This window comes from Octopus bimaculoides, chromosome 12 (genome assembly GCF_046866305.1).
Source record: "Octopus bimaculoides isolate indiv1 chromosome 12, ASM4686630v1, whole genome shotgun sequence".
Lineage (NCBI taxonomy): Eukaryota > Metazoa > Mollusca > Cephalopoda > Octopoda > Octopodidae > Octopus > Octopus bimaculoides.
This window is the reverse complement of record NC_142939.1, coordinates 63,933,387-63,955,886: the sequence shown is the minus strand read 5'-3', so window position 1 is coordinate 63,955,886 and position 22,500 is coordinate 63,933,387. Positions and strand designations below refer to the sequence as shown.

Here is a 22,500-nt window from a genome sequence, read left to right as displayed (position 1 = left end):
CAAATCAACATCGGTGGAATTTGAACTCAGAGCACAAAGACTGGCGAAATATTGCTAAGCATTTTGCCCGACGTCCGAGAAACTCTAAGACCAACATTTCATCATTTTACTGCGGAAATTAGATATATCCACATAAAGTTTCATTCCTCTTTTATTGCGGAAATCTGATATTTCCGCTCAAAATTCCATCACCCCATGTTATTGTGGAAATCAAATGTACACACTGAAACTTTCGTTACACCTTTACTGCGGAAATCAGAAATATCCGCTCAAAATTTTATTACCTTTTTAAACCTTTTTAGAGCAGAAAAATTTCATCACCCTTCTACTGCAGAAATCGGATATATAACTTATATGTACATATCGACCCCAGGACTTATTATTTTTAAGCCTAGTACTTTTCTATCGGATTCTTTTGTCGAACCGCTAAGTTAAGTTACGGGGATGTAAACACACCAGCATCGGTTGTCAAGTGATGTTGGGGGGGGGGGAAACATAGATACACAAACACACACACACACACACACACACACACACACACACACATACATATGTACGACGGGCTTCTTTCAGTTTCCGTCTACCAAATCCATTTACATGGCTTTGGTCGGCCCGAAGCTATAGTAGAAGACCCTTGCCCAAGGTGCTACACATTGGAACCCGGAACCCGGAACCATGTAATTGGTAAGCAAGTTACTCATCACACGGGCCACTCCTGCGCTGTACTAATTATGTATTACTATTATTTTTTATAAACTATTTTTTAATTTGTAATTATTAATTAATAATTAAAAGATTGAATTTTTTAAAATGCAAAAAATATTTTGAGTTATTTTAAATTTTTAATAGAAATAACAAGTAATAACAAATAGAAGCAATAACTTGTAATAAAATTTTTAGTTTTATTAAAAGCTAATATTTTCTGAATCTCAATATTTTATTTGAAATTTTATCCTTAGCTGCAATATTTTAAGTAAATATTTTCTTGTTCTGTATTTTACTAAATGTAATAATTTGTCCTGTACTTTTGCAGATTTATAACCTTAAGGATATTATTTCTCTTCCTCGCATTTTTCCATGTAATATATGTATGTATATATATGTATATATAGGTATGTATGTATGTATGTATATATACATATATATATACATACATATGTATATGTATATGTATACAGACACACATAACACATAAACACATACACATATATATATGAGCGTTTGTGTGTGTGTGTGTGCCTTTGTGCTTGTCTTTGTTCTCCTCCACCACTTGGCAACCGTTGTTGGTGTGTTTATGTCTCTGTAATCTAGCGGCTCAGCAAAACAAAGAAAAAAACGTGAGAATAAGGACCAGGCTTAAAAAAAAAAAAAAACTCTTGATGCCGATTCATTCAGCTTAAAGCTCTTCAAGGTGGTGGCTCAGCATGGCCACAATATAATAAGTGAAACAAGAAAAGGATGAGAGATAAAAGATAAATGAACCTTATTGAATGAATGGCTAATATCCCGAGATGCTGAGCAGATGAACAGACAAGAAACTGTCAACGGCCAGGATCAACCAGTTCAGTAAGTGAACTACTTCTATCATCTATCGTGATGGTGGTGGTCAGATAAGGTATTTTAGCTTGTGGGAGACCATTGTGATTGAAATTCAGGGCAGAAATGCATCCCTCACCACCCGAGCAAATCACCCAACCTCGATTACGATGATTTTCCTTCTAACTGTATGACTTCTACTCTCTCTCTCTCTCGCTCTCTCTCTCTCTCTCTTTCTTTCTTTCGTTCTTCACTTCTTTCCATCATTCTCTCTCTCTATTTCTTTCTTCGTTGTCATCACACCTTCTTCATTTTCTCTTTCTCTTTCTTTCACTTTCTCTTTCTTTCACTTTCTCTAATTCCAACTCTCTATATTTCCTTCTCCCTCACTTTCTTTATTTCTTCCTTTCTACCTACATTCCCTTTATTCCTGCCTCCTTTCTTTGCTTCTCCATTCTTCTTTTTTCCTTCCTTCCTCCTCCCCTTCCTTCCTTCCTTCCTTCCTTCCTTCTAACCCCGTCTCCCTCTCTTATATTGTATTCATGAAAATTCGCAACCGAAACTTTCGTAAGTCGTCAGAAACCATAAGAACTAGGTTTATTGGAATTCGATATAGAAAGAGACAAAAAAAAAACAAAACAAAAAAACAAAACAAAGAAGAATAAAAAAAACAAAAAAATTCAAAGCAATCAAAACAACAAGAACAAACCTAAATTGATTCCAGGGTAAAGATTCCGGCTTAAAAGGATAGAACACGCGTATAAATTAGACTATCAGTTATTTATAGTTCATGAAAAGACTTAACCTATTCACACATTCACAGATTTATGCCAAAATTCCTTCCATCTGTGTGACAGTTACGATAAAAGTTAGAAATGCATGGAAAGTATGAAAAATTTTTAGAATGACACTCGTGAGTTTGCGAAACTTTGATCGAAGATATTAAGCTATTGATAAACCGTTTAGTATTGAAAATCTTTAATACGCTAAATACGTGATGATTACATGGTCTTTTGTGGTAGCATAACGCTAAAACAAAATGATTCCGAGTTATTTAAAGAATTTGTGAACGATGATATCATATATTAATGGCAGTCGTTGTGCTGATGTATTCATCTCTAAAACATTTCTCCAAGACTCATAAAGTCGGCGAACTCACTGTCGTTATATATATATATATATATATATATATATATATATATATATAAATAATAAATGAGTATATGCATATATACGTACATGTATGTACATACCTACATCTACCTGTATATATAGATGCATACCTGGGTACAGGACTTTGCAAACAAACCGTAGACAAAATGATAAAGAGAGTACAGAAAACACACAGGCCACTTAGAGAACATTTCCTTCATCAGCTGCCACCATTCTAACACTGGCGTTTCGAAGAGTTATCCCATAAATAATGCGGGGTTTTTTTTCAGTTGCATGAACTAAAAGTCAAAGGGGGGGCTAGGATAAACTTCCTGCATCAACTTGCTATAAAAGCAGGTAGTAATTTCGGGCCTTGTGCCTAGAGTAGAAAAGAAGATAGAGAAAAAGCAGCATACAATTTTCGATACGAGTAAAATGATTAATTGGAATACTTTCCGTTAAGCTAATTTCTAAGTTATATCCATAAGTGATGCGTCCTGACGTTGACGTCCAAGGCGCTACTCTAATACATACATGCTAGTTTGAATATATAATTCATACATATATACGCAAACACATATATGCACACACACACACACACACACACACGCGCGCGCGCGCGCGCAAACACTTGCTCAAACACTCTCGTATACAGACATATACTCAGAAACACATACACACACTCACATATACATCGTCATATACGCATATAGTCAAACTTTCCTGCTCATATATTGATACTAACAAATATTGTTGTACACTTCAGGTACCTGTCTCCTCTATTCTGTATTCTTGACAAAGTCTTAGAGATCTATTGCCATAGTCCTTGTGTTTTTAACAGACGTGTCGCCATTGGGCGATTCGTTTTGCAATTTCGAATTCTTTACTTGTTCTGAATTTCTCAAATCATGACATTTTTCTAAAATGAACGAAAGGAAAGGTTAGTTTCAATACTGCTTTTACTTGCTGCAATCATTCATTCGCTCATTTTACATACATACATATATAAATTACACACAGACACACATACACACACGTATTTTTGTATAAATATTTGTATGTATGTATGTATGTATGTATGTATGTATGTATGTATGTGTGCATGTATAGTACTTGTGTATGTGTGTGTGTGGAGGTGCGTTACCCTGTAGTTAGGGTGTTGTACTTATGATCGTAAGATTGTAGTTTCGGTTCCTGGATCGGCGTCCCGTTCATTGGAATAAGATACACGCCACAGAATCCAGGAAGCTGGTTTTATGAGCCGATGGCTAGCAAAGGACCTTTGAGCCTTGATAGGTATGTATGTGTGTGTGTATGTATGTATGTATGTATGTATGTATGCATGCATGCATGCATGTATGTATGTATATATGTGTGTGTATATATATATATATATATATATATATAAACAAATAATAAATGAGTATATGAATATATACGTACAGGTGTGTACATACCTACGTCTACCTGTATATATAGGTGCATATCTGTGTACAGGACATTGCAAACAAAACGTAGACAAGAAATAATGATAACCAGAGTACAGAAAACACACAAGCCACATAGAGAACATTTTCCTTCATCAGCTACCCCCGTTCTAACACCGGCGTTTCGAAGAGGAGTAAACTGGCTTCACCACTTAGCAAGATCCTATAATTGGTGATTGTCACTTTAGAATTGGAAACAGTTGTAATTACCTCCCTGTCTTACAGCATTCCAATTTTCTCCCTTTTCTTTAGTTAGTTGCACGAGACAGTTAATCAATAGGTTTTGACATTTAAATAGTGTAAAAGAATATTAATGTATGATTTTTAATACATATCGCTGTTCAAATCGATAATTTAGTTTTCTCAAAATTAATTGCTATCGTTTTCGTTCTCAAAGCAGAATTGTCTGGATGCGATGATTTATGTGTGCAAGAATGGCCACGTTATTTAAGAAGTTAAGTTCGCTGCGTGATCCAATCGCTGTCGTTCTTCCGATCCACTCAGTGTGCGGTATACACCCTTCGACGAGGTTGAACAATGAACCCCAAACAATTGGGATTCATAATATAGGTTGTACTATTTGTTCATCCTTTCGATCGCTGAATAAAAAAAACATCGTGGCTCGCGAGACCACCGTTCGTGTGATTTTTCTGAGTTACCCTCTCGCCGACCAATCATATTCAGTAAAATGATTATCAATCAACCAACTCAATTACTTGGCTAACCAACCAACTAACTTACTAACCAATTAATTAACCAAGCATCTTACTAAGTAAAGACAATAACGAACTTACTGAACAACTTACTTACTAACGAACTAATCAACTAACTACTATTCTTAGTGAACAAACAATATCTCTCTCTTTCTCTCTCTCTCTCTCTCTCTCTCTCTCCATCTCTCTCTCTCTGTCCCTCCCTCCGTCTGTCTATCTATCTATCTATCTATCTATCTATCTATCTATCTATCTATCTATCTATCTATCTATCTATCTATCGATCTGTCCAAGTAACTGGCGGACTGACCGAGTGACTAATTAACTAAGTTAATAATCACAATCTTCACTGGCGCTTATACCTGGACTTCTCTGTTAATGATCATAAACCTAGTATAGAGCCAGTGATTGAAGAGGAATTGCTATATGTCGTTCGGAGACTGACCACGCTATGTTGCTCTTTTTCTGTCAGCCCTCATTCAAATAAAAACACTAAACATGAAATCTTCCGCCATTGTAAACGCACAAACGTCCAATATCCAATTGGCTAAACAGTCTCGGCAGAAGGACACCCGGAAGTTATGACCTGGAGTTATGGTCCCTTGGATTGTACGAGGTGAAGGGCCGAATTGCTTGCCTGAGCGGAGTTACTTCTCTGAAGATCTGCTGTCCAGCTCCCTTGACAGTTTGTTGCCGTTATATATCTTTTATCTTTCCTTATTTCAGTCATTAGACGGTGGCCATGCTGGAGCACACCAACACCGATTGTCAAGTGGTGGTGGTGGACGAACACAGACACAAAGACACGCACGCACGAATGCAAACACACACACACACACACACATACACAGACACAATCACACATAAATATGACAGACTCCTTTCAGTTTCCGTCTACCAAATCCATTCACAAGGCTTTGGTCGGCTCGAGGCTATAGTAGAAGAGGCTTGCCCAAGATATCACGCAGTGGGACCGAACACAGAACCATGAGGTTCAGAAGCAAGCTTATTACCACACAGCCACACACACACACATATATGCATGCATGTATGTATGCATGTGTGTATGTATGTATGCATGTGTGTATGTATGTATGTGTATGTATGTGTGTATGTATGTATGTGTGTGTATGTATGTGTGTGTATGTTTGTACATATATATACGCACACGCGAACACTGTCCTAGGTATGTAATGTATGTACAATATATATGTATATATATATATATATATATATATATATATATATATATATATATATATATATATATATATATATATATATATATATATATGTACTACTTATATATATGTGTGTGTATGTACTTGATATAAATGTATGTATATCTACCAATACTTATCTAGATTATACGCAAGCTTGTATACATACATACGTATATATATATATATATATATATATACACACGCATATATATATATACATACACGCATATATATATATATATATATATATATATATATATATATATATATATATATATATATATATATATATACATATATATGTATATATATACACACGCATATACACAGACACAGACACATATATGCATATCTATACATACGAACACATATATGCACATGAACACAGATAGGCGTAATCCTTTATTCCATTATTAATACAATATTCTTATGAAACATTTATACGATAACCCAATCATAACAACGTGACTTTCAACAGATATTAGAATTTATAATTCCTTTCGTGGCATGTCCCTCTTATCAGGGATAAAATCTATTATTTTTGTTGTTCTTTGAATTTTTTTCATGTCGTACTTAATACTTGGGCAGTTTTATCATTGCAAATGTCGTTGTGTGAAGCATGTTACTAGCGTTTGACAACAAAAGAACACTATAGCCTTCAGCAATACATGCATAGATAAATGCATATACACATACATACATACATACATACATACATACCTACATACATATATATATATATATATATATATATGTATATATATATATATATTACTAAACCCGTGTGTGTGTTAGTCTGTGTGTGTATGAATATGTTTATGCATATCAATCTATATATCAATCTACCTATCTATCTATCTATCCATCTATATGTACACACACACAATATTATATATAAATATGTATATACACGTTTTCTTCGAAGCTATCCATTTTAAATTCCGTTTATGTGTATATGATATATTTAGTACATACGTATGCATATATATTAATATATTGACTACATACACACACACACACACACACACATATAAATATATATATATACATATATATATATATATATATGTATCCATATATATGTATATATTTATATATGTATATATATATATATATATATATATATATATATATATATATATATATATATATATGTGTGTGTGTGTGTGTGTGTGTGTGTGTGCGTGTGTGTGTGTACATATGTACATATATTGATATATGTATGTGTGTATATATATATATAAATATATAAATATGTATATATATATATATATATATATATATATATATATATATATATATATATATATATATATATATATATATATATATATATATAAACCTATGTACATATGTATATATATACATATTTATCTATGGATGACTGTGTGCATGTATGCTTTACCATACTTCGGTGTGTATCATTTCTCGACGGTATGAAAAAAAACCATGCCTAAACTTTATTGAAAAACCATTTTGCAAAGATAATCTGGAACTCGACTGAGGAAAGAAAACTCCGAATGACTCGTCCTTGTTTTCTTTGTATCGCCTGTCTGGATGTTTTGTTGTCCCAATTTTGTATATATATATATATACAAAAAAGATCGCCACAGTCCAACAGATGAACTACAGGGAGCGACTGAAGGCACTAGGTCTCTACTCCCTGGAGCGCAGGCGGGAGAGATATGTAATAATATACATATGGAAAATACTGGAAGGACGGGTGCCAAACTTTGGTATCAAGTACTACAGGAATGCCCGCACGGGTCGCCACTGCATGGTGCCAAAGATACCGTCCACTGCATCTCACATAAGAACGAGATACTGCAGCAGCCTCGGTTTGAGAGGACCTCAGCTCTTCAATGCCCTGCCAAAACATTTGAGAGACATTCAAGACATGGATGCGGAGGTCTTCAAGACAAAACTTGACGCTTTCCTCTCCACGATACCAGACGAACCAATGGCTCGTAATGAGACGCAGTTTGGGGCAGCGATGTCAAATTCTCTTATACACCAGATGTGCCATCAAAACTCTTGATTGGACCATGTCAGGTGGGGGAGAAGAGCCATGCAAGGAACGTGAAAATCACGGTGGTGCACCAGCATGACCGCCGCCACTTGGCTGAAACACATAAATAAATAAATAAATAAATAAATAAATATATATATATATATATATATATATATATATATATATATATATATATATATATATATATATATATATACAGACATAATGTATATGTATATATATAAAACAGATATCTACTGCTCTAGTGACATACACATGCGCACACAGACACGTACACACACGCACGAACACGTACACTCTCTCACTCATACATACACAGTCACATACTCACATACACACATACAGAGAGAGAAAAAGAGGGAGAGAGAGAGAGAGGGAGTAAGAGAGAGAGAAGGAGGGAGAGGTGAAGATAAGTAGCTTGATGGAGAGATGTGTATATAAGCACACACATGCATACATTTTAATGTGCAATGCAACATTGAAAACTATCAATCAACCACGATCATTAATAGCCAATTACATTGAACTAATCCCAGCTAATTATAGTAGACTAATAAGTCCTTATAAGGTTTGAACAGCAACAATCTTGCCAATATGATTCTTCGATAAAACATCCAGTCAGAATGGCCTCATCTTGATAGGTTTAATTCTTGTTTTTTCATGATCTGTTTCATGTTTTTTTTTTTTTTTTTTGGTTATCTTGAGATTTAATCATTCCAGTGTTGGGTGGTAGATTGCGTTTAGATAAATTAAGCATAAGAGTGGGAGAGAAAGAGAGAGAAAGGGGTGTTCAGGACTGACCGCAATAGACTGGTAGGGGGATTGATGTAAGCGATGTCCAGCCTGAACGTCCGCAGCGGTCAATATGTTCGCAGAGAATGAAACGTAAGGTCATCGGCATGATTTGGACGGAACAATGCTCGAAGTCGCGCGAACTTGACTAATCCTACTCAATGACTTGGTGGTAATATATAATAATAATAATAATAATAATAATAATAATAATAATAATAATAATAATAATAATGTTAATAACAATAGTAATACTAATAACAATAATAATAATAATAATAATAATAATAATGATAATAATAATAATAATAATAATAATAATAATAATAATAATAATAATAATAATAATAATAAATGCGAAATTCTGTCTGTCCGTCTGGGATCTCTGTATCTCAGTCTACATTTGCTCCACATAGACATATTATACTTTTTTGGAATCAGGATGATCTCGGGTTTAAAAACCTGCCCTTAGTCAACCAAAACGCCCCCAGGATTTATTCTTTGTAAGCCTAGTATTTATTCTATCGGTGTCTTTTGCCGAACCGCTAGTTTACGGGGACGTAAACACACCAGCATCGGTTGTCAAGCGGTGCTGGACACACACACACACACACACACACACACACACACACACACATATATATATATATATATATATGTATATACGACAGGCTTCTTTCAGCAACCTTCAACCAAATCCACTCAGAAGGCTTTGATCGGCCCAAGGATATAGAAGAAGACACTTTCCCAAGGTGCCACGCGGTGGTACTGAACCCGGAACCATGTGGTTGGTTAGCAAGCTACTTACCACACAGCCACTCTAGCACCTGTATGGACTCTCAGGGGCCATGTGAATCTCGGTCGAGATCCACTGGTTTAGAAGATCCGAATACACAACAACGACTGTACATTAAGCGCTCAGAATGCAGTCTTCCTCTACTAGTATAATGCGAGCGTTACTATAAAGCTAATATAACTGGATCACTCAACGATCAAGCGTTGGGTTTTGAAGATTGCAATACTCAGTCATGAGTGTTGATAAAATGCCCAGAACCCTATTCGCCTATTCTCTTATGTGTGTGTGCTTGCGTTTAATTAGTAAACGGAAACGAATACCGTCAGGTATTATGGCCAACTTTCAAACGATTCTATCAGTGGAATATAGGATTGAATAATCTTCATGGTACGGCAGTGTAATACCTGATGCTAATTGCTTGGTGGTATACTAGATAGAGTGAAGGCGCGTGGACTAGTGGTTAGGGTCTTGTGCTCACGATCACTCGGTCATGGGTTCGATTCTTGAGCAAAACATTTCATTTCACGTTGTTATCTATTTACAGCACTCGACTGTAAATAAATGACCCTATGACGTTATAGCCTTCCCCTCAGGGGGGAATGTTGGTCTGCTCGCCTAACCAGCAGGGTGGCCACATTCGGAAGCTAAAACAACGCCACGCCCATTGAGGCCAGCGATGCATAATAATATACGATAGACTAGTTTTTACCATGATACTATGACACTGGATAAAACTGATGGTATGGTAGAATAGTACAATGCGTCAGCTCACATCACTTCGAAGAAATACGCCTGAGTGGTAAGTTCCTGTTATTTATTCTTCATTAGGTTTTGTTTATTATTCTCACCGTTTCGTCTGGCTGCAAAATTATGTCCCGAGGATTGCTTTCGGCAGCTGGAAATGAGACAGAGACGACCGGTTTCATCAATATTTAGCAATTCACCTGTATTCGATCACTTCGATTTACCACCAAAACTGCCGATGATAGGAGCTGTAGGCTATTTATTAAAATGTAAACAAGCAGAGTGGCTGCACGCATTAGTTATTTACATAATACATATAAGGTTGCCGGCCAAATAGTAATTATAAAGTACCGGTACAGCGTAAATTATGATATCTATCTATCTATCTATTTGTGTGTATGTATATATATATATATATATATATATATATATATATACATACGTACATACACTCTAATATATGTATGCATGTATATATATGTATACACACACGCACATATATATATATATATATATATATATATATATATATATATATATATATATATATATATATATATATATATATATATATTTCTAGGCTGTTGTCGTTGTTGTTTAACCGTTGTTCAGTTGTTCTCGAAAGCGTAAAGAAATTACAAGCTTTCTCAAGCGTAGTTGTGGCTTTGTGGTATGAAGTTTCCCAACCAGACGATTCCGGGTTCAGTCCCACTGTGTTGCATGTAGGCAAGGGTATTTTATTACATCTCTAGTTTGACTAAGGCCTTGGGAGTGGATTTCGTCGACGGTAACTGAAAGAAGGACGTCGTGTATAATTTTACACGCACACACACACACACACGCGCACACACACACACAAACACACACATACACACACACAAACACACACCTATATATATATATAAAATATATATACTGATTTATCTCTTTATCTTTCTTTTTCACTCTGTATACATACAAACATGCATATATATATATATATATATATATATATATATATATATATATGGATAGACGGATGGATCAAAACAGTTTGATTCAAATCCGTTGAATTTCAAGCGTGATGCTAGTCGTCAGCTATTTTGAATTTGAACACATCAGACTTGAAACTCAAGAGTACCAACGAATTTGCACCAAACGGTTTTGATCCATACACGTAAGTCCTAATAAATTGCTTGAGTGGCATTCTTTCGTTTGTCCACTCACTCATATATATACATTTCAAAATGTAACCACATCTGAATCGTTGGCAATCTTTTTCTTCCGTCTTCCTTTTCTCTTGGACTTTCCTCTGCCTCCTGTTTCTGACGAAATAGCTGTGTGAATATAGTGGGAGATGTGAAAGAAGTATCGGCTAGAATGTTCCAACAAGTGATATGAGCACTAGCTTTTACCAGTACCAGAGAATGATCAAGTGAAACTCATTTTGGATATGTCAATATATACAGACAAAAGGCTGCGACATAACCGACCTGATATCTCTCTTTTATTAAAGGGCACCAAAGAATGGATCTGCATCAGTGTAGCTGTACCTGCTGGCCAAAATATTGTTAAGACGGTGGACAAGAAAGTTGGGAAATACCAATAATTAGGATTGGAAGTGAGAATCGACCTCAGTGATCAACTGCTCTCAGGCTGAGTAAAAAGTAAGCAATGTTTGGAAACATTTGGAAAAAAGGTTTGGAAAACATTCCCACGGAGTAAGTCGTTCTTACATCGTATTGGTTGATGAATAAAATCTTTAGACTCTACGGTGTTCTTAATACGTTATATAATTCTTTAATTGTAGCTTGATTTATGTCGAGTGCAGACAACGAACTCACATAAGATCGCATACACCAAACAAAGGAGCAAAATCAGTGAGTAAAATTGGAGCAATCATCAGAAATTGCTTATCTCAGGTTGAGTAAAGAGTAAACAACGTTTGGAAACATGAAATTCCTCACAATATATTTGAACAATGCGTAAATTTTATTCATCAAAGTAAGTATCATTACAATTAACACATTTCTGCGAACGAGTCACAAGTTTGTTTATTTCGGTCACATAAAAATCAGGAGTTCTGGAGCTGATGAACTCTTTGAACGCACTTTCAGCATCGGTTTGATTTTTGAACTCCTTTTCTCGCAGAAAACCATCAAGGTGATTGAAAAGGTGGTAGTCGGTAGGAAAAAGGTCTGCGAAACAAGCTGGGTGGGGAAGAACTTCGTAGCCAAGTTACCTCAGCTTCTGGAGCGTCAATAGTGGAACGTGTGGTCGAGCATTGTCATGAAGAATGATTGGCCCTCATCTTTTGACCAGTCTGGGACGGAAGAGTAGCAATTTTTCGTTCATTCTGACAATTTTATGGCAATATATTTTTGCAGTAATGGTTTTACTGGGTTTTAAATTCTTCAAATTCTCCATGTTTCAAAACGTTACTTACTCAACCTGATACTTATTTTATCGAATCCAAAAGGGCAAAGGCAAAGTCGACCTCGGTAGAATTTGAACTCAGAACGTAAGGCGTGCTAACGATTCTGCCAGCTCATTATCTTGATAATAATAATAACAACAACAACACAACAACAATAATAATAATAACGATGATGATGACGATGATAATGATGTTGATGTGGTTATGAAGACGACGACGACGATAATGATGATGATGATGATTTTGATGATGATGATGATGATGATGATAATGATGAAAGGATGAATATGAAAAATAGGTAAAAAAAAGAAGTTACCTCAGCACGTTCATCTTCATCCTGCATTCTGTTTGCAATATACTTGACCCCTTCAATGACCTCATGTATCTCGTGCGCATGACGACTGGCCGCAGACTGAGCCGTCGCCATGTCTTGATCGTCGATATGCAACGTGTGAGGCCGATGGTGCCGGAGGCGCCGCAAGCGGTTAGCAGTCGACGGGGCTGGCATATTCTTGAAACGAGACCAGTGACGGGCTACGGTATACGTTTCACGGACTTCTACTCCGCTGCACGTTCGAACCGCAATTTGAGATTTGCACCGCGACTGGGGACGTTTTAACAGTAGAATTTTGGGAAGAATTTCCGTGAATATTCGACGCACCCAAGGTCTCATTTTGTGTGTGGTTGGAGCTCTGTAGTTCATGTGCAGCGTGAATACGGTCATGAATATTGACATAGCGACTACAATCATTGTAAACATTAGGTATTTACCTGTAGAAGAGAAAAACAAAGAAAAATAAGAGAAACGGAATAAATGGAATTATATCAGTCAATGATAGTAAGGAAGGAAGGAAATATGAAGAACTGAAGAGAATGGTTCCGTTACGAAAAGAGGAATTCACTTTGTAGACGTATAGACGTATTGATGAATCATAGCAGTTTAATTTCTCGAAGGGTTTGGATTAACTGCAGCGTTGTATTGGTATACATACATACATACATATATATATATATATATATATATATATATATATATATATATATATATATATATATATATGTTGATAGGTAGATAGATAGATATATCGGCGTATGGATGAAAGATATAAGCAATCAATAAATCAGCCATGTTTCCCGTTCGCTCTTATTATAGATATCTTCGTCTATCTGTACTCATAAATACATTTGTATATATGTTGTTTATGTCTGTATATACATACATACATACATACATACATACATACACACACATATATATATATATATATATATATATATATATATATATATAAACACGCACACACATACACATGCGTACACAGATACACATACGCATGTATATAATACACACACACACACATTATATATACTTATATGCATATGTGTGGATATATAATCATGTATATACATATATTGCGTGTATCAGTGTACGTTGATTTTCTCGTATTTTTTGCACCGTCAACATGTACGCGTATATGTACGTATGTATGTATGTATGCATGAATGTATGTATGTATGTATGTATGTATGTATGAATGAATGTATGTATGTATCAATCACTCAATTAATCAATCTCTCTCTCATGCATGATATATATATAATAATATAAATCATATATATATATGTATACATACACACATACACATGCATATGTACATACATACATACATACATATATATATATATATATATAGATATATATATATACATATACATACATACAGACATATATTCATATGCTTGTGTATATGTATATACATATTTATATATGTATACACACACTTTCACATGTATGTACACAGACTACATTTACATATGCATGTAGTCCGACAAAGCATGGCTCGAGTCAAGAAACACTCCACTGAACGATGGGGTTGAATTGAAGGAGGGGCAGGTTTATCTGCTGTACAAGATTCCTTGTTAAGCCTATCGGTGCAGTTTTATGTCATGATGGAGAACATCGTATTGACAACGTTGCGCCAAATGGAGACGTACAGATTAAATCTTCGTATCGGTCGTCTGCTATTAAAGGCTTTTGCTATCCAAGTATAACATTAATATCAATAAATAATCAATTCTAGGTATTAGGATGCTTATTCTGGCAGAAAACGCAAGACAGCTGAGTGTCCTAAACGATGGAAATATGTTCTGGAACTGGATAAAATCTTATCTTGGAAGATTGCGTATGATTTTGGTTTTCTATTTGCTAAGAATCGACGTGGTCGATAAAGTCAGTATTTGTTAAGAAACCGCTGTAGAAAACTCGTAGCTCATATAGATACACAATACATTGCCGTATAAATCTAAAAAGTGAAGGCGCATGGCTTGGTGGGTAGGGTATTCGGCTCACAATCGAAAGGTCATGAGTTCGATTCCCGGCAGCGCGTTGTGTCCTTGAGCAAGACACTTCATTTCGTGTTGCTGCAGTCCATCTGGCTGGCAAAAATGAGTTGTACCTGTAATTTAGTGGGCCGTTGTCGTCACGTTCTGTGACACGCTGAATCTTCTTGCGAATTATGTTAAGGTTACGTTTTTCTGTGGAATGCTAAGCCACTTACACGTTAACTATATGATCAACTGGAACGACTCATCGTCGTAGCCGACCGAGTGCCAGTAATAAGACATAAAAGGCATAATTTCTGTTCCTTTGTGAGCTATTTACGGGACGCTATAGTAACCTATATGATGGGCGCAAGCATGAATGAACCATTACGACGTTGGCTTTACAACCATGAGTTTCCGAGATGGATTCAGCTTCGTGATACCTTGCGTGACTTGACGGTAGTCTCGATTTAATCCAAACCTTATGGGGGAAGAATTGTTAAATGGAAAACTCTGAGAAAATCCCCTTTGTATGGATTGTATCTGTGATTCAAATATCTGTCCTTGTCAGTTTATGTCATGCTGATGGTAAGGTGTGCGATTGGTGGCAGATTGTGTGTGTGTGTGTGTGTGTGTGTGTGTGTGTGTGTGTGTCTATGTCTGTGTCTGTGTCTGTACGCATGCGTGTGTGTCTGCAATTTTGTATTTGTCTCCCACTCACCGGTGTTACAATCGTAAAATAACAATTCGGGAAAAGAGATCGATTGAATAAGTATTAGAGTTTAAAATTTTGAAAACATCAAACAAGTATTGGGGTGGATTCAAGAGAACAAAAAAAAAAATCCTTCAAGGCGGTGCCCCAGCATGGCCGTAGTCTAAAGACTGAAACAAGTAAAAGATAAAATAAAACACGTGTATTGATATGCAGCAATGCTTTGTGCACATATTTCGTACAGACACCGAACGTATAATATTTCTGTCACTGATTTTATTTTTATTTCCGTTTATGTGAGTATAAAGTAGCGATTGTTTACAATGCATATATATATATATATATTTTTTTAGTATATAATTCAACATATATTGTATACGTACCTATAAGTGGAACAACCAGTGAGGTTGGCGGGTTTATATCTGACAATAACAGAAAAAATACAGTAAGTGCTAGCAATATCGAAATAGACAGAGTAATTTTTTCACCGCTGTCTGAAGGCAAATAGAAAACTAAAACAGTGAGACAGGAGATGGAAATGCAGGGCATTATTAAGTTCAATGTATAAAAGAGCGTGCGCCTGCGCAGTGTAACGTTGAACATAATATCCGGGTAGGGTTCTGTGCAGCATCCATAGAACTTCTCCTTTCGTCTCGCTGTTACATTGATAATGTCCCATTCTACGTTGGGATAGTAGTCTTTCAAGTCAATTCCTCGTTTGATAACCACTTCTCCAGTAGCGGTAGTAATGCCCTTTTCCATGCAAAAATGCTGAAGGTCCACTTGGTTTCCGTCGTAGGTCCACGATCCAAACTTCATAAAGCACTGCTGCATATCAAACGGGAAAAACTCGACGTCTATAGGACAGTAACTCTTATAAATAGCTGGAGGTTCCCAGACGATTCGGCCATCGTAGTGGACAGTGGCTTTTGTCATTAGGGTCACTACGAATTCACCATCGGCACTGCAATGAGAAGAAAGGAATATGAAATAGAAAATGCATAATAGACAAAACTTTTGATTGGTTCTAAATGCCGAGCAAACCATGTTGCAAATGGAAGGAAACGTTGAAGGAAACGCATGCGTGGTGCGTGGTAAGAAGTTTGCTTCCCTATCACATGGTTTCGGCTTCGTTCCACTACATAGAACCTTGGGCAAGTGTTTTTACTATAGCTATAGGCCAAGAAAGATTTCTGAGTGGATTCAGTAGACGGACAACGAAAGAAACCCGTTATATACATACTTACACACACGTTTATATACATGCACGAACAGACATACATGCTTACATACTACATGCATGCATACATACACACATATATAGATACACCCAAACACGTATACATACATATACATGCACATACATACTTACATATATGCATACATACATACATACATACATGCATGCATACATACATACATACATACATACATACATACATACATACATGTATGCATGAATAGATTATACAGTTCAACCAACACACTAATTCAACCACAATTTACAAACCCCAGGGACTCTCTGAACTCAAAAAAAGGCTTGCTTTGACAGCGACCGGCTTGAACTCTTTCAAGAGGAATAAACATACATACATATATACGTAGGTATATATAATATGAATAATGTATATACATGCATATATACACACAGAAATGTACACGCCTACATATATATGTATATATACATGCATATATGGGTACAGAACGTCAAAAACATGTGAACAAAATGAGAAACGAGAACATAAAAAACAAAAACATGGAAAACGAACTTTTTTCGGACAACGAAAGAAACAAATAGAGAAATGAGACAAGCAACATAAAGACTATTCCATTCAACACTTGTCCCCTGTTTTATCTACTCCGCGTTTGAAAGTCAACGCACGGTAATGCTAATAATATAGCACGAACAGGTTAAACTATCCATAAAAAGAAACTCTGCAGCCGAAACGACTCGAAACATACACTCAGTTTATGGGAAAGAATGCTTGAATGAAAGAACTTGCAGAAGATGGTTTGCAAAATTCAAAAGTGGAGATTTCAGCCTTGAAGATGAAGATCGAACAGGACATCCAGTCGAGTTTGATGATAAGCTCCTTGAGGCATTACTTGAAGAAAATCCTGCATTATCAGTTGAAGAATTGGCAATAAAGCTTAGTTTAAACCATACAACTTTTGAGTGTCATCTTCAACAACTTGGAAAGGTTCCTAAACTTGGAAAACGTGTGCCTCATGAATTGTCCGAAAGCAACCGCAAATCCTGAGTTGACATCTGCTCTTCTCTCCATTCTCGCGAACTCATTTCACCCTTTTTGGATAGACTTGTGAGTGGTGACGAAAAATGGATCTTCTATCGAAATGTTAAACGTCGTAAACATTGGCTTGGTAAAAGGGAAAAAGCTCAACCACAACCGAGAAGGGAACTTCATGGGAAGAAGTTCCTCATCCACCTTATTCTCCCGACCTTGCTCCTTCAGACTACCATTTGTTTACAGAATCATTTGGGTGACATGACTTTCGCAAGCCAGGAGGAGGTCGAAACTGACATTTCCGAGTTCTTCGCTTTGAAACCAAAAGAGTTTTACATTGAAGGGATTAAAAAGCTTGTAAATAGATGGAAGGAAGTCATAGATAGTCAGGGAAAGTGCATTGATGATTAAATTTCAATTAAATATAGCACTTGATCACTTGATTTCTGTATTCAAAATTCGGACAGAACTTATGGGATGTTGGCTACTGTAAAATGGGCTGCTGGTGCTCAAGGAGAGTCACATGTTGTTATGAGTAACAACAACAACAACAAAAACAACAACAACAACAACAACAGCAACAACAATCATCATAATAGCAATGGTTTCAAATGATAATAATAGTAATAACAATAACAACAACAACAATAATAATAATAATTCTGTCCATCTTTACGTTCTACGCACAAATTCATCCTAAGTCGACTTTATCTTTTACTCTTCGGCACCAGTAAAAGAGGTACCAGTTGAACAAGGGGGCCCATGCAATTGACTATTCCTTCCCCGAAATTGCTGGCTTTGTGCCAGAATTTGAAACGTGTTATTATTGTTGTTGTTGTTGTTCTGCTTCTTCCTCTCCCCTCCCCTCGTTCTTCTCTTACTCTAATCATCATCATCATCATGATTGTTGTTGTTGTTGTTGTTGTTGTCATTATTATTATTATTATTGTTGGTGTTGTTGTTATTATTATTACTATTATTATTATTATTATTATTATTATTATTATTATTATTATTATTATTATTATTATTATTAACTCCAATTATATTCTATTAATTTGAAGATTATTACCATGTCTCTTATTTGACGGTAGATACCCCCAATAAGTTAACTCTGTATTTCAAAGCCTGCTAAGCTACTTCCGGTGACCGGAAGTTATAGTTATTTGTCGTTAGATATACAACACAGCCATGATGGCGTCTTGCATTAATTAAAGATATAACATCACTACTAATGATGTTAAAAATACTTTAAGGGTTAAGTCATGTGGCCCTGTTCATATCATTGATATTCACGTATGAATGTAGGAATCTTTATTAATTCCTACGTCTCCTAAATTCTGTTTCGCTAAATAAATTCATGTATGTAATTATTGTCATGTTGGCTTCTTAACACATACTCGCCTGCTTCGTTCTGTTTGTCTATCTATCAATCTATCTGTCTAACTATAAATCTATCTATCTATCTATCTATCTATCTATCTATCTATCTATCTATCTATCTATTTAACTATCTGTCTGTCTGTCTGTCTGTCTGTCTGTCTCTGTCTCTCTCTCCCTCTCTCTATCTATCTATGTGTCTGTCTGTCTGTTGTCCGTCTGGATATCGATCTATGCACAAATAAATAGCACAGGCATAGATATATTTTCATGTATCGATATGTATGTGTATGTATACACACACACAATTATACATATACATACATACATACATATATATATATATATATATATATATATATATATATATATATATATATATATATATATATATATATATATATATATACATGCGCACACGTACACACATACATACGCACGCACGCACACATATACACACTCATATATATACATACATTATATAGGTACGCATGTAACTATTTATATACATTTAATTGATTTATGCTTGTAATCCTTTGTGTGCGCGTTTACATGGCTGCCTATGTCTGTGTTTCTGTGAATTCGTGTATGGATGTGTATATGTGTGTGTGTGTGTGTGTGTGTGTTTGTGTGTATGTTTATATGAGTATATTTGCGTGATTGCGTATTCTTTCTATTGACATATAGATGCAGTTTCGGTTTCAGGCAACACCGTTTTAAAGAATTCAACCAATGGAAGAATCCATTTTCTGATACCCAATTATTTATTCAATTTTATTTAAAAGTTGTTTTCTGTTACGATTCAAATCTGCGTAAAATATTGCTGAAGAACGCATAAAAGATTATGAAGACGGATGATTATTGGCACTCTACACATACGTAGACAATTTTCCAATCGATGTTTATATATGTGTGCATAAACGTGTGTGTGCGCGTATATATATATATATTTATATATATATATATATATATATATATATATATATATATATATATATATATATATATATATATACATATATATAAATATATACACACACACACACACACACACACACACACACACACATATATATATATATATATATATATATATAAATATTCATATACATGCATGCATATATATATGTTTATATATATGTTTATATATAAGTTTATATGTATGTTTATCTATCTATCTATCTATCTATCTATCTATCTATCAATCTATCTATCTATATATATGTGTGTATATGCATATATTTATATACGTATATGTATATATATATATATATATATATATATATATATATATACATATACATATATATATATGTATATATATTTATGCATATATATACATGTATATGTATGCATATACAAGCGTATATATTGCATACACAGATAAACATACATGTTCATATCTGTATATATATATATATATATATATATATATATATATATATATATATATATATATATATATATATATATATATACAGATATACGTATATATTTCTATACATAGATGCATACCCTCATACACACGCACACATACATAGATGCACACGCACACACTCACACGCACACATACACATATCTATATTCATATGAAACAAATAAATGAAGATATCAGTATCAGACATATATGCAAGTATATACAAGTGTGTGTCTGTGTGTGCGTATATATGTATGTGCATGTATATTAAACACACACAGATGTGCAGGCACACACACATACACAAACACACACACACACGCACACATACGCACACGCAGTGTTATGTATTTGAATAAGGAATTGCAAATTTGTAACTCAATATAAATTTATTTACCATATGTAAATTGCTAAGAAGAGGGTGAAGCGGAAACATGGAAGGAGAAGAAGAAAAGGGCAATGTCTCCGCCTGAATGGTAAATTCTTGGAAACGTCTGTCAATACGATTTTTGAATAGTCTTCTAAAATAGGAGACAGAACCTTGTAATGTAAATTATGATCCCATTAAATTAGCATGATAATAAATGTCCTCTGGTAATTCCATTGCGACGAGTGGGGTCGTAGCATGCCCTTGCGTGTATGTATATGCCTTTGGGGTGGTGGGAACAACGTGTTTGAAATTCAGGGGGATCGTGATTGGGGTGTGTTCTCTCCACCTCTATGTTACTAACACATTACTTTGATGAGATATTTACATATACATAGTTACTTAGATACCTGAATGCATGCATGTCCCACTGAAGACCTCAATAAAATGTAAGCACAACAAACCGAATATAATGATTTGGGATAGAGAAGAGTGACTATGTACAGTTGCGAAAATTGGTTGCCCAGCGGATGTTAACATAAAGCTGAAGATCAGAGAAAAATAGAATACCGACCCTGAACTATTGAGAAATCTGCGGTTATACTATAGAGATTACAAAACGTATGAATCTGCACGTGTACATACATACATACATACATACCTACATACATACATACAAAAATACGCTGTTGTTGATGTTGAAATTCCAATGAAAGTGACTTGGATCTACGATAGAAACCAATTCTTTCTCTATTGGCGAGAAATATTGAAATAAAACAATAAAAAACATACATACACACATTTAGTTTACTGTTCCGATAAGGTAGGATCAGCAAAAAAGTGAGAGCGAGATCTTCTTTTCGAGACATCAACGAAAGTAAAGTCATTAAGTTGGCTATCCATTAATTGGGTTCGAAAACCAACTTCACGCCATATACCATCAATGAGATTATCGTAGAAAAAATCCCTGTCATATGTAAATAGATTTGAGAAATACAGCTTCTATGTAGCTGAAAGACTACATCTCATTTTTAGGTCTTAGGATTCCACCGAACTCTTGAATTTCAGATAAGAAATACGTTTCAGCAATTACAAACAAATAGGAAATACTTATTGCGGATTCAGCAGCAGAATCGCACATTTTGCGCCCTTTTCCGTTGATTAA

General features: G+C 35.1%; 1 protein-coding gene and 1 long non-coding RNA gene across 2 annotated transcripts in view; one reads left to right on the top strand and one right to left on the bottom strand.

Moving 5' to 3' along the window:
- LOC149133124 (uncharacterized) overlaps nt 1–12,226 on the top strand; it is a 12,441-nt gene extending 215 nt beyond the window's left edge. The window contains exons 1-2 of the long non-coding RNA XR_016243885.1: nt 1–684; nt 11,971–12,226. The exon at nt 1–684 is cut by the window's left edge and continues 215 nt beyond it. This is a non-coding gene — a long non-coding RNA (uncharacterized LOC149133124). The remainder of the gene's footprint in view (nt 685–11,970) is intronic.
- LOC106876499 (acetylcholine receptor subunit alpha-like) overlaps nt 1–22,500 on the bottom strand; it is a 203,310-nt gene that overhangs the window by 10,318 nt on the left and 170,492 nt on the right. The window contains exons 4-5 of the mRNA XM_014925062.3: nt 16,309–16,889; nt 13,208–13,662 (exon numbers count right to left, since the gene is read on the bottom strand). Coding sequence (XP_014780548.1) covers nt 13,208–13,662; nt 16,309–16,889 — 1,036 coding nt within the window. The remainder of the gene's footprint in view (nt 1–13,207; nt 13,663–16,308; nt 16,890–22,500) is intronic.